At 33.4% G+C, this 13,622-nt stretch overlaps 1 protein-coding gene and 1 pseudogene across 1 annotated transcript; one reads left to right on the forward strand and one right to left on the reverse strand.

Moving 5' to 3' along the window:
* Positions 1 to 4,453: 4,453 nt before the first annotated feature.
* LOC136275656 (uncharacterized) lies at positions 4,454 to 7,854 on the reverse strand (annotated as a pseudogene).
* A 1,175-nt stretch (positions 7,855 to 9,029) lies between these two features.
* LOC105318359 (uncharacterized) lies at positions 9,030 to 13,177 on the forward strand. The gene is made up of 5 exons (XM_020063319.3): positions 9,030 to 9,176; positions 9,374 to 9,470; positions 9,592 to 9,672; positions 11,585 to 11,716; positions 12,002 to 13,177. The coding sequence occupies exons 2-5, from the start codon at positions 9,416 to 9,418 to the stop codon at positions 12,448 to 12,450; spliced, it is 717 nt and encodes a 238-aa protein (XP_019918878.3). The 5' UTR covers positions 9,030 to 9,176; positions 9,374 to 9,415; the 3' UTR covers positions 12,451 to 13,177.
* The last annotated feature ends 445 nt before the right edge of the window (positions 13,178 to 13,622 follow it).

A 13,622-nucleotide genomic window follows, 5' to 3' on the forward strand; every position in this document is an offset into this window, starting at 1 on the left:
ACAATGGTGTTTCTTACATTTGCATGGAGATCCTGATTATCATAAAGATTGTACGCAATGCATCTATAAAAACAATTTCCGTCTCCCTCTACTGAAATTTCTGTAGATGTATCATCTCTCATAGCATGGTCCACTGTATGTATAGAAGTATTTTCTGATATGTCCGAAATTCATGTGATATCCCCGAAACATCTCATGATACAGTTTACACATGAAAAAGACATTTCAATTTCATTATACTGTGTGTACTTTAAATAAGCATATTGTTGAAACATGTCATAATAGAAAATATAATTCATTGCGGATTAGACAGCCTCATGAATTCCTATCACCACAGATGGTTATAGGACGATAGCAGGCATTCAGTTTTCAAGTAAAACTCCCCACCCGTCACTAAATTCTATGTCGTTTTGATTTCCAATCTTAAGCTCATCCTTAAAGTATGTTGATGTATCCGAATCAAACTGAATATCTAGGCTACATGTACGATGCACTATAATGACATGTGGTTGCAACGAACAGTGTTCAAAATCAAAAGTCCAAAGGAAAAATACAAAACAGGAGCAGAGCAAACACGGACCTCTAAAAAAATGAAAGTAGGGTCAGTTGCCATGAACGAGTGAGAATCGTTTGCTGATCAGTCACACCCGCCGTGTCTTCATAATTATGCAGGTGATGAAGGTATGTTGCTTCATACGTAAAAAAGTTGACTATTTATCATATAGTTCTATTGTTAGTAAAATACCCAAATATGAAACAGATGACGCAGATTCAGTAGTTTTTTCTTTTCAAGTTCACTGGGATATCTTGAGTCGACGTAAGTATAGAGGTAACAATCGTTATTCAATAATACGTCGTCGATAGACCTAAATGTTGAGTTAAAGGCCACAGCGAGTGATTTATTTTCTTCACGTACACGTTTTTTTTAATAAATTTTGCTACATATGAATACAAAATTAGGTCTGCTAACAAAAGAGTGCAATTCGTACCCATGGGAATTCCAACAGATTGTTGGAAGATCTGATTTCCCAAAACTTTATTGATGTTGTGTCCTTTACAAAAATTTACATTATTGAGAATAATAATATATTTTTATTGAAAAGGCAGCTATGAATTGTGTCAAAAAACCTGGAGTTTAATTTATCGTGACGAATTGTTGAATTAAGTGTAGAAAAGTTGTAAGTATTGATGCTATTGATTTAGGTAAAATTTTGAGAATTCAATATTTCTTAAATTTCTAGTATCCACGTCTGATTTACACCGCTTCATGAATATACTGGTGCACGGTACTCTTGAAGTTTCTTCTTTACTGTTGTTAATATTTTTGTAAGTAGAAAAGAAAGAGGTTTCATAAAACATTTACTGGAACTTGCTACATACATGTGTATTTTTGTTTGCAATAATTTTTATGAAGTTTAGGTATCCAATGTAGGTAAGGTAGTTCAAACCGATTTTAGTTGTTTGGAATATTGAAAATATTCAAAACTGGCAGATGATGTTACAGAATCTCCTCACTGGAAAAAAGTGGTATGAGTATAAAGAATAAACAAAGACAATGTTGGTCCCTGCTCTGTCAGCGGGTACAAACTGATGGTGTAATCTATTTCTTTCTTTTTTCACTTCTAAATTATCAAATATAGAATGATAGATGGTTTTCATACGTAAGACGTAACACTTTTCCGACAAATTAACATCTATATGTCCAACGAGTACATTATTCCATTTTCCATTTCATGATGCATTACAAATCTCGGGCGATTCAGCGGAATTATAAATTGCACAGAAGGAAATAACATAATATCTATCACACAGAACAGTTCACAGAAATGAAAAGTTAGAATAATGTCCACTAGTCATGTAACGTATACAAAGGGTCTGATTTTTAAAAATGTTCCTTTTAGGTAATTTTGGGCAATGAATGAATAAATTAGATTAGAAATATGTCATAAAAGGATAATTTAATTTTAAAAAAGAGTAAAGTCCCGGGGTCTTTATGATATTGGGGGGGAGGGGGAGGGTCGGCCCTGTCCTCGAGCACCTATGAAATTATTGTCACAAACGATGCTGTAACCTGTCTAGGAGTTATGATGAAGAACACTGTTTTGATTTGAATTGAGAAAAAAATTACGATGATATGTAAAAAAAAAAATCCTCGAAAAAGGCTTACTACTAGTATATTTTGAAAACTTGTATATTAAAATCTTTAGCTATTTCATAACTGATATATGTAGGGTCGATTCTTTCTTTCCCTAATTAAGATGTTTTGGAAAAATCAAATGCAGCATTTAAAATTTTATTTGGGATAAAAGAGATAGAATAAAACGAGATACAATAATTGGCAAAATTAGGAACGGAGATGTTGGTCTGGTTGATATAGTACTGAAACTTAAGGCTATAAAGCACCATCGGAAATAAAACTTGTAGATAAATCCTGTATGGTCAATGATATATTTAAAGGATATACTAAAAACACAGAATTAGATGTTGAATATTTACTATCAATGTCTGAAAGAAAATTGAAAAATTCAATGTGTGTTTTAAATCTACCTACTTTGTATAAATCAAATGCTATGTTATTTAAATGAATGTAAAAGGTTAACTATTATAAATATATTGTTATGAACTTTCAAATGTAACATATGCACAACAACCATTGTGGAATAATACTCTGTTCAAACATAAGGGAAATTCATTTTTTTCCAATACTTGGTAGTTAGTAAAATTGTGTATGTCAAAGATTTATTTTACAAAAATAGTGAATTCAAAACACTGCAAGAACTTCAAATGGTCTAAAGAGGAAAATAATTGGGTGTGTGAATACAATATTTTAAAGAAAATAATCAAGATAAAAAGTAAGCGTTTTGATATGAAGTGTTGTTTTTATACAAAAAAGGCTAAAAAAAAATATCTTAATTTTAATAAGGGAGCATTCGATATAGTCTATAAGGAATGTAAATTTTACCATGTAAACTTGCTTCGGAAAACCTTCAATCCACCGTATTAACAATCTTCATCAAACATGTTATTTAATATTGGCAGAGAAAATTGGAAATATATCTATGAAAACAGGGTAAAAAACATGTATGACAAAAGACTTAGTGAATTTAATTATAAGTTTTTGAATAATATTTTGAATTTAATTTCTTTCAATACAAATGTAAATCAAGGTCTGATGCAAAAAGTGAATTATGTCCTTGAAAAGGAAGACATTAAGCAGATTAGATTGTCTATCTGTACAAAGATTGTGGCAAAAATTGAATAGTAATTTTGAATTTCGATGTACATGTATGTTGGAAACATCAAATAATTATAGGCTTCTATTTAAAAAAAATAAAAACTTTATTTTATAAATACAATTATATCACATATCAATTGTGATTAATAAAAATAAAATGGCATGTAATATGAAAGTAAATTGTCAATCATGTAACACACTTTCGATTTTTGGGAGTTGATTTTAATTAACTCTCCAATATGTAGTTTCTCTGGCAAACCGGAAGTGAAACAGTGTTTGGACCGAAGCACAAATCATAACTGCTGACAAGACTAGTAAGTACTTGAAAATAATCGATAAGTTCAATGAAAGGTATTCCGAAGTATTGTTTTTCAGGGAATATTATTTATAAATACCTTGAAAATTTTGAATGTCACGAACAATTCAGATAATTTTGTAGTCTTATGAATTAGGAATACGAGACTATATTTATATTAGACTCAATCAAGCAGACGCTCGGCTGTATCCGTAAACCCCGACAAGTAGACGGTATCTCTGCTTCTTATGTACTTCCATCTCGAATAAAACATAACATTAACACCCCATTTTTAACCGGGTTTTCCAACGGAAAAATCCGGTTATTAAAATGGTGAAAATGGCGGGCGGGCGGGTGGCAAAAGGTACCCTCATTGTACGGATAACTCCTCCTACAGTTCTCAAGATAGGAAATTGTTCTCAATTGTACATATATCAGAGGTGTGCATATTGCCAGGATTTTGATTTCTAATAATTAATCAAAAAATACCAGCCTTTGAACTTAGTCATTTTTTGGCAAAATGTTGCATATAGTGTACTCCATTTCACTGGATACGGGTTGACATGGATTATGTCTACAGTTCACATAAAAGAAAACCCGGTTTGCTGTCACATTGACAGCTTTTCGCTTGTCTATAATATTTATTATTTTGTGCATTGACGTCCGATACAAGTAGTCGCTAATTAAAAAAATCCTTCAATTTCAAAATACCAACACACATTTTCATCAATCCAAACCAAACCATTCGCAAAACTTCACGAAGTTTTGCTACCTGACAAGCACCTTGTCAGTAACACTAGAAATTGTACATCATATATGCATCTTCGCAACTTATAACATACTCAAAATCTTTAGATTGAACATTTAATTCTTTAAAAAAAATCGACTTTCTTGTTCCGTCCGGAATCGTCAGAATGAATACTACTCGAACATACTCTACCCGTAATCACCTTTTCGAACCCCGCCTACCTCATGAATATTCATCATTACCACAAAAGAAAATATTTTCAATCTAAATCACTACGTTTAAACGAAAGAAAATATATTTCTTATGTACTTCCATCTCGAATAAAACATAACATTAGCACCCAATTTTTCTATAATATTTTATTATTTTGTGCATTGACGTCCGATACAGAACGAAAGAAAGATAATTATACGCAATGTTTACAATCCAAAATTTAAAGAAACCAACAATCTTGATTCTAATTTGTCTTTGATATACCCATCCTTCGCAGTTTCAGATGCCCACCCTCCATGTCTTTTGAGCAATATATCGGGTATACCGAATTAGCACACACAGTAGCACCCCCTGCCCATAGACTATATAAACCATATTTTGAAATATCGGTCACAAAACATACATTCAAACGCTTCTATAAACAGTTCTCTCATTCTCGTATATGTCAAAGCTTTATTTCCATTCCGAACTTTATATCCTTATTTAGTCTTACTCATGTTACGAAAAATGAAATCGGAACCATTTGATGAAAATCCACACCATTTGAAAAACATTTCTAAATATTTTACAGAACACATTTCACTCTCAGTTCTTGCAATCACCTTCCATTGCCCGTCTCTGTAAATATCAGTTTTACTTCTCTCAATAAAAATTGTTATAAGACTTTCCTCAAATATCACATCTGAACATCTTATGTTCAAAAGCTCATTCCTTTTTTAAAAAACCAGCATATGCAATTGAACAAGCGCATATAGATCTCTGATTTTAAATATTTTCACTCTGAAAATATTTGTTAAACATTTTCTGTAATAAATCTGCAGTAATTGGTTCTTTTTCGTCCTTGGTATACACAGTTTTCTTTTTCCCGATTCAAACACATTTTTCACTAACTCCGAATCAGTTGGAGGATGTAATCCAATGAATACGCCCAACGAATGCCATTAACAGCCGACGTTAACACACTTACAGAAACCCCTTCTTGAATTAAACTTGCAAGATAAATACTAACAATTAATGGTTCTCTTGAAGATCCTTGCTCAATCACTACAACATTCTTCTTCAACCAATCGTCCCATTTCTTGTAACTTCTATAAAAACCTTTCACTGTAGAACTTTCTCTACTTTCGGACAATAATTCCGGTATATCATGATTTTTTTCCCGCAAAATTTCTGGAAGGATGGATATATCTTCATCATATGCCTGCAAAAATATTTGTATCAACAAAATGATTTATATAATATTGTCTACTTATAACACATGCAATATTAAAACATATATCATCATCTACAATCAATGTACAATCCCAGCAAGGGAAAATTTAAATCATTATTTCCAAACATTGTCCCAACACTTCTTCCACTCATGAAAATTGTTTATCACTGGGTAAATAAACAACATTCTTAACACAATCACAAAACTTATCTCCATTTAGACAAAGAATCGGCCAAAAATTAGCCGATTTCCACATTGGAATAATTAAACACCCAAACGTTTTATCTTTCTTAATTTTAGCCAGCACTCTAGCTACTAAATATATTGGAGGGCAAAGCCACCCGTTTTTATTGGACCAAATTCCCGAAAAAGCATCGATTCCAAAACATTTTACATTCCAGTATCTTAGATAGAACAGCTTTAATTTATGATTACTGTCACTAGCAAACCAATCAACTTCAAAGGGTCCCCACAAACTGTTCATATACTCAAAAATAAGACACTCTCCAATCATTTGCATCATTTAAATTACTAATAAAATCTGCCTTCTCATTTTGAGATCTTGGTATCCATTCTATATCTAACAAAATACCATTAATCAGACAAAACTTATAAACATCCAATGCTATGTTTTGTAAATCCTCCTTCCTACTTCCTTTATTTAAAATGCTAACAACCTTTTCATTATCCGTAAACCACTTTACTCTATTCCCCGCAAGTTCATGACTTAACGACAACAAAACTCTCAATACTGCAACTAACTTTTTCCAAGTTGAACTTCTACAAGACTCTTCTGAATTCCACGCTCCGTGAGCTACACCATGTTTGCTTTCAACACAATATCCTCCAAATCCATGTCCGCTAGCGTCTGAATAAACTAATTTATCACAAGAAGGCTGCATAAATAAATTTCTAACATTAATACAATTAATGTTATCAATTCAAAATTGAATTTGTTTGATACTCTCATCCGACAATCGAATATATGCATTACAGGAGTAAGCATTCAGTATATCTATACTAATATACATGTTGTCATAAGTTGACAAAATGACCCTATAACTGTAGACATTAATATAACTTGACCTACAAAACTAGCTACCTTTCTAACAGGAACTGTTTTATGTTTATTAATGATTGATATGATATCTAAACCAGTTTCCCTAACTTTCTTAAACCTCCTCGCAGGTATTGTCAAAACAAACTTAACCGCATCAATTGAATAACCTAGCCAGTCTAGACTCTGAATGGGCTTCCACAATGATTTGCTTTCATTGATAACAAAACCACTCGACCCTAAATCTGCTCGAACACTCTCAGAAATGGATCTTGCTGGTTCAAAATCCTACCCAAACCTATACCATCATCCAAGTACAAAACAATACATTTCTCCTCTCCTCTCCACTTCTTTAGCAAAGGTCTTGTAATTTTAGTCAATATATAAGGAGCCGATTTTAACCCTAACGGCAGAACTAAAAATTTAAAAAACTTCTGTTTACCATTCACAACCCATGAAAAACCCAAGAACTTGTGAGGATAAAACATTTCGACATGATGGTACGCAGCATGCAAGTCAAAACTAAACATGAATGAATCAGTTTTAACGTAAACTAAAGCCGTTCTAATATCCTCATACTTGACACTTTGCTTCAAAATATGCAACTTAACTCATCTGAGATCTAAGATAAGTCTCTTTTTAAAGTTTGAACAGAGACTGTGAGAGGATTTACAATAAATGGTATATCTACACATTCCTCAATTAGCCCGTCTTCTAACAACTCTAAAATTGCCATTTCAACAAATTCACTATGAAGTAATGCTGAATTATTATTTTTCTGATAACATCTTTGAGGCACACTGTAAAGAGGTATTTTGTATCCATTCTTAATAATTTCTAAAATGTTATTATATGCACATATATATATTTCCAAAACTGTAAATGTGCTCTTAATCTACCTTTAATTTTAACAGAACAAGAATTTTGATTTTTATTTTCATATTATTTAAACTGTTCAAGTAAATACTCATCTTTCACAAACTCTGATGCCTCGGGCTGTGTTCTGCTTTTTGTCTTGTTGTGCCCCACTTGATCTGCTCCGGACAATAAGCTGGCAACTCTCTTTGGAAGTGGGTGAAGTCCCCGCACACATAACACCCACTGACACGAAAGGGCGTGGTCTCAAACTGTTGTTTCTGCAGAAAAGGTTGCTGTGGCACAATACGAGTAGAATAAGCCGTACGTGGAACTGAATTAGCATAATCCGAGAACGGATTTGGTGCGGTAGAGGAAGGCTTGCTTTTTCCCCTGTTCCCGCTTGTCCCTTGTTTTAGTGGACATCTTCCTCTTCTTAATTGCACGATTTTTAGCTTTGTAGATTTTACTTTCGTCGTCCGAATCACTTGCGATAGGGTTTGAAACATATTGATTTACAGTCTCCCACCCTCCGGAGGACGAATCTGCTATTCTTATATGTTTATGTCCTTTATTTTTACACTTGCCTCCTGTATTAATTCTTTAGCGTAATCTAGTTTTCCGTTGTCTATTGCCCATTTAATAGAACTTAACGTCTCCTGAACCTCTGCGTTGAAACCTTTAATGAATTTTGTTCCCTTTAGACTTCCAAGATATTTCGCTTTCACCCTTGAATTTTTTCAATTCAGAACTTACAGAGATATTTGCACCTTGAATCTCCTGTCTCTAGAGAATTTTTCAAATATCAGTGTGGTTCCAGATAACCCCTTATATGTCAAATTTTAAACATTTCTGTTTTAAAATTCCCATGAAAAGTTTAGAAATGAAATTGTTACCTAGCTATATCTATTTTAATTAAAATACATTTAATTTAGTTTAATGTCAAACTTTCAATGTAAGTCTTTTACTACAAATGTTTTACATTGGGAAGTTAGGATCAATTCTTGAGATCGTACTACGTTATTTACTTTTATATTAATCATTCATATTGATTAATTAAATATTTGTTTTGATAAAAACTAAACCAGAAATCCCGTTATTTTTTATAATCAGTTTATGTGGGATTTTAATGCCGACGTTATAAATGTTTATTAGTCTGAATGAAGCTACGTGTACTAAATTATGATGTACATAAAAATTCAGTCACATTGAAATATTGTTTCTTAATTTTTTTTAACAGAATTTAATTTTAACAGAATATATATTAATGATATAATGGTTTTGTTTATCGTATGTCTGGGCGGTTGATGTGTGTCCAAGCTTTACACACACACACACACACACACACACACACACACACACACACACACACACACACACACTCTCTCTCTCTCTCTCTCTCTCTCTCTCTCTCTCTCTCTCTCTCTCATATTTACACACACGGCAAACCAAAGCGTGACCTTGACCTTGAATAGATTCCGTTTTATTGATAGTACGCGGTTTGTTTACATGATGACGGAGTGGAAACCCCTATTATAATGGCGGGGTATATATACAGAGGTAAGTATTAACTTTCACTTCCTTATCTTTACGATAAGATTGTATAAGAGAAAGGAAAATAGAAATTAGGAGGAAAAAACCGCGATGTTTCTAGATTTTGGTAGAACCTGCAGAATTCTTAACGTAAAGAAGTGTCTCGAAAAAGCTAGAAATTTTAGGTAAATGTTTACTGAAGCGTATACTGTGTTTATTTGAAGGTGCATACCATAGTATGCTGTTTCAACCATGAATGCAGAAGAATGCAAAAGAATGCCACGGACGCGCCTATGTATCAGGGCACCCTCGGTCTCACCGGTAACTTCTATGAATAGACTATGTGAAAATTACAGCTGATGCTATCTCTTGATTTTGAGTACAATATGAAGAAATAAATCTATAATACTCTTATTTTTTTTATAACATTGCGGTATTTCAGGAGAAGTAACCACTTTGTTTACAACAACAACAACAACAACGGTGACGACGTTTACAACAACAATGTACAACATGGGGCAGAGTAAGGTTTAGTATGCAAGTCTTACATGTAACAACAGTCTGTCTCCTTCTGTCTGTTTGTCAGTCTGTCTGCCTGTCTCTTTCAGTCCGTCTGTCTGTCTGTCTCCTTCTGTCTGTTTTTCAATCTGTCTGCCTCTGTCTGTCGGCCTCTCTCTTTAAGCATGCAAGGTCTTTTTATTATTAGCCTGGTTTTAATGCTATTGTCTCTCATGCTTATATAGCAAAAATATATTACATGACAGAATCTACTAAGTCTTATTAATCAGTTTCTTTTGCCACGCATGCTCCATAACTTCACTCGGCGTTTTACTGGTTCCTTATTCAAAGTTTTAGCAGTAAAAAATAAATACATGTAGACAACTTAATGCAAATTTAAAATAAGCTTTATAAATACTAAATTTTTCACAAAATACCTAGTATCTTAAATTCAAAAACCACCTCAATTAAAAATTTTTTTAATAAACATTTTATTACCTGAAGTTCAACTCTGCGAATGATAGATAACAGTCAGCTAATGATGTAGATATATATTGTAATAAAAGCTAGCACAGCAAAAAAAAAAGCTCGTCTAAGCATACGAAATCTCCGTGCATCGAATTCAGTATGTGTACCCATTTATACAATTTAACATGCATGCTACTCGATTGCGAAAGGGTTTTAAACTGCTTAATCCGATTTTATATCAAATTTTTATGAAACTTTAAACGATGATTATGCTAAGTATGTGTATAATAATAAACATTGCAGTAGTTTTCCCGGTCAATTTAGCCAAATTTTAATGAAAAAACGATGTACAATTTTTTTTTTGCAAAACAAACGACATAAAAATTGTAGTGTGTTATTTCGCATCATATTAAAAACCGCACCTGATGTCGAGGCAGGAATGATTATATTATGACTTCTTCATCGTTTTTAGTAGGTCTAAATATGAGTGATGCTCTGGCAAATTAAAAATAAACCTAACAGTGTGTACTTTTTGTTCACTATGAATTTGAAGTTTGTTTTCTGTACAATCGATGCATAAAATGCGGGTTGAATGCACTCAATCATTTGGGGGACAAAACCAAACGGTGTCCTTTCCTAAACATTTCCTTTTTTTTTTAAAATTTTGTTGTTTTTTTCTTTGTATGCCAATACAAAGTAATTTTTTTATTCACTTTTGATACTTACAACTTTGAATCGAGACCAATTCTGCTGGTGTAAATGTGCAAATGTTTATAACTCTCTTAGAGAATTGGTTTGTATGGAAAGTTATTTGATAATGTAATAGACAAAAAATTCGGACTATGCGGATTTAAATGTTATAGCGTAGCACTTTGACCCATAAGATGTATATTTATTCTTGAAAACTAAACTGTTGAAAGAAGGTTTCATGGATACACAGTGTTTCAATCCATGTTTCAGACAATATTACATTCATTATCTAGGTGTGACACAGTAGTTTGTTAGGCATTGTATATGTATGTTTCTGATGGCATTTTGTTAAACACTGTATTTGCATTTCAGACTGGCAGTTCTTACATGTACAGAGTGTGTGACATAGTATTTTGTTTAGCACTGTATTTGTATTTCAGACTGGCAGTTTTTTTACATGTACAGAGTGTGTGACATAGTATTTTGTTTAGCACTGTATTTGTATTTCAGACTGGCAGTTTTTACATGTACAGAGTGTGTGACATAGTATTTTGTTTAGCACTGTATTTGTATTTCAGACTGGCAGTTCTTACATGTACAGAGTGTGTGACATAGTATTTTGTTTAGCACTGTATTTGTATTTCAGACTGGCAGTTTTTACATTTACAGAGTGTGTGACATAGTATTTTGTTTAGCACTGTACATGTATTTGTATTTCAGACTGGCAGTTTTTACATGTACAGAGTGTGTTACATAGTATTTTGTTTTGTATGTTTCAGAATATGACGAGGGGGTGCTACATCTCGTGGCTGTCATCTCCAGTGTTGTGGTATTCGTGGGGCTAGTGCTCGCCATCAAGTCTATCGTCGGTTTCCTCAACAGACTCAACAGAAGAGAAGGGGACCTGCGTGGTATGGCATACAATTCAAGTAGTAGCCCGTATACACAAGATCCATTGTGCTGAATAAAGTAGCATACATTTACTAGTAGAAATATTCAAAGAGGTATTTTAATATTTGCTTCGGTGACAGAACAAAAATAAAGTTCGACTCAAAGGGACTGCATATAAAGGCTATTTTTAAATAATTGGATTTTAGTTATAGTAACAAACCTTGTAATTTGTGAATAGCATACACCTAGCTTTATTAATTAGGAATAATTTATTGAATGAATTATATTGTTTTCTTTGGTATCAGATAACACCCGACCTAGCTCTTCGTTTCTCCAGTGGTTAAGAGACGAACCCCCGCCATATCCCGGTAAATATTCCCGGACTAACGTGAATTACCTCCCCTCGTATCTGTCCGCGATCGAGATGGAACAGGAACGACAACGGCAGGAAACGGCGACAATGAGTCAGCCGGCGCGTGATTTACCGGAAGTGAGCAGTGAGAGTAGCGTCATAATGTTTACTGCTCCAGAAGATGGCGTCGTCTGTCTGAAAGATTCCAGAAATTCAGATTCTCAAACATTTAGTCAGAGTAGAGTGAACGAAACCAGCACAACTGTTGAAAATGTTATCAACGAGGTCTTGATAGCGAACCAAAGAGACGAGGGAGACGTACAGTTAGAGGAGAACAGGTTACGAGCACCCACCGCCATGGATATTACTCCAGCAGTTGACAGCCGTGTGACTTTGGATTGAGACAAAAAGTAGTTGTAGGAACATTTAACACAACTGTGATACAATTAGAAAAGAATCTTATTGGTACGATTGTTTCGGTTGCGTGCACAAAGGTAGTGATTGTCATGAATGTATGCAGGTTATAAAAACTGACGCCGAATGATGGTGTGTTGATATTGTGACGTCACATACGTACCTTACAATGTTTTTGCACCTATTTTCACACTCCAGGTGCCATACATTCGATTCCGAACACTATGTATTTATCTGCGTATGTATTTGTGTATGTATTCATTTATCTTAGTTTTTACATATGTTTTTACATAAATTATCCAAAGTGATTAAGCCAGTGGGTAATTGTTTTTTATGACCTTCTTTCTGACGCCACAGAATACATGCTAATGAAGAGGTTGTCCATTATGAGATAGTGTTTGTATATCATACCTCTTGTTGCTATCGAATCCTTGTTATGTTTTGTTATTGTACAATTTGTTGGTACAATTGATGATCTATATGGTGTAAATATAGCTTCTGTTTTGTGCAAGGACTCTAATATGAAGCTAATCATTGATTACAATTTTCAATACACCATGTTTGGATTTATTTCTTATTCAAAACGTGAGAGATGTTTGTTTGGAAGACCTCGATTGGTCACTTAGTTGCAGCATTAACCTCTTTCTAAATTCTTTTACATACACAAACAACGGAACTTTCTTTCTTGGCAGAATGTGGTTTATGGTTTGAATAGTATTTTTTTCTTACCTGGGCCAGAAGTTCAAGAAAGTTTTTACAAAATGTTTACGTTGTCGGTCATCGTCGTCGACAAAATCGTTGCCGTTGCAAGCTTTTCACACTTTTGACTTTCAAACCAATGGACCAATATTAATCAAACTTAGCACCTAACATCGTTAGGTGAAATAGATTCATTTTTTTTTTAAATAAAGGGTCATGCCCTCTTTTAATGTGAGATGATGAAGAATTATTAAATATTTTAAAATCATGATAGAAATAGAGAAATAAGTCTCATACCAAAGAACTGAAATTTATGTGGAAGCATCCTCAGGTAGTTTTAATTTAAGTTTGGTTAAACCATGATCTCAAGAGGAAGGGTGAAAACCAAACGGAGTGTTGATAATCTCTTCAAATAAGGACAGAAAGACTGAAACTTGTAGTATTAGTGTAGATTCAAGTTT

This window comes from Magallana gigas, chromosome 5 (assembly GCF_963853765.1).
Source record: "Magallana gigas chromosome 5, xbMagGiga1.1, whole genome shotgun sequence".
Taxonomy (NCBI): Eukaryota; Metazoa; Mollusca; class Bivalvia; order Ostreida; family Ostreidae; genus Magallana; species Magallana gigas.

What these genes read in the sequence shown, in the direction of transcription:
- LOC105318359 (XM_020063319.3), top strand. Translation starts at nt 9,416, where the DNA reads ATGCAAAAGAATGCCACGGACGCGCCTATGTATCAGGGCACCCTCGGT. An exon ending in AATGTACAACATGGGGCAGA is followed by an intron (nt 9,673 to 11,584) that starts GTAAGGTTTAGT and finishes TGTATGTTTCAG; the next exon opens with AATATGACGAGGGGGTGCTA. An exon ending in AAGAGAAGGGGACCTGCGTG is followed by an intron (nt 11,717 to 12,001) that starts GTATGGCATACA and finishes CTTTGGTATCAG; the next exon opens with ATAACACCCGACCTAGCTCT.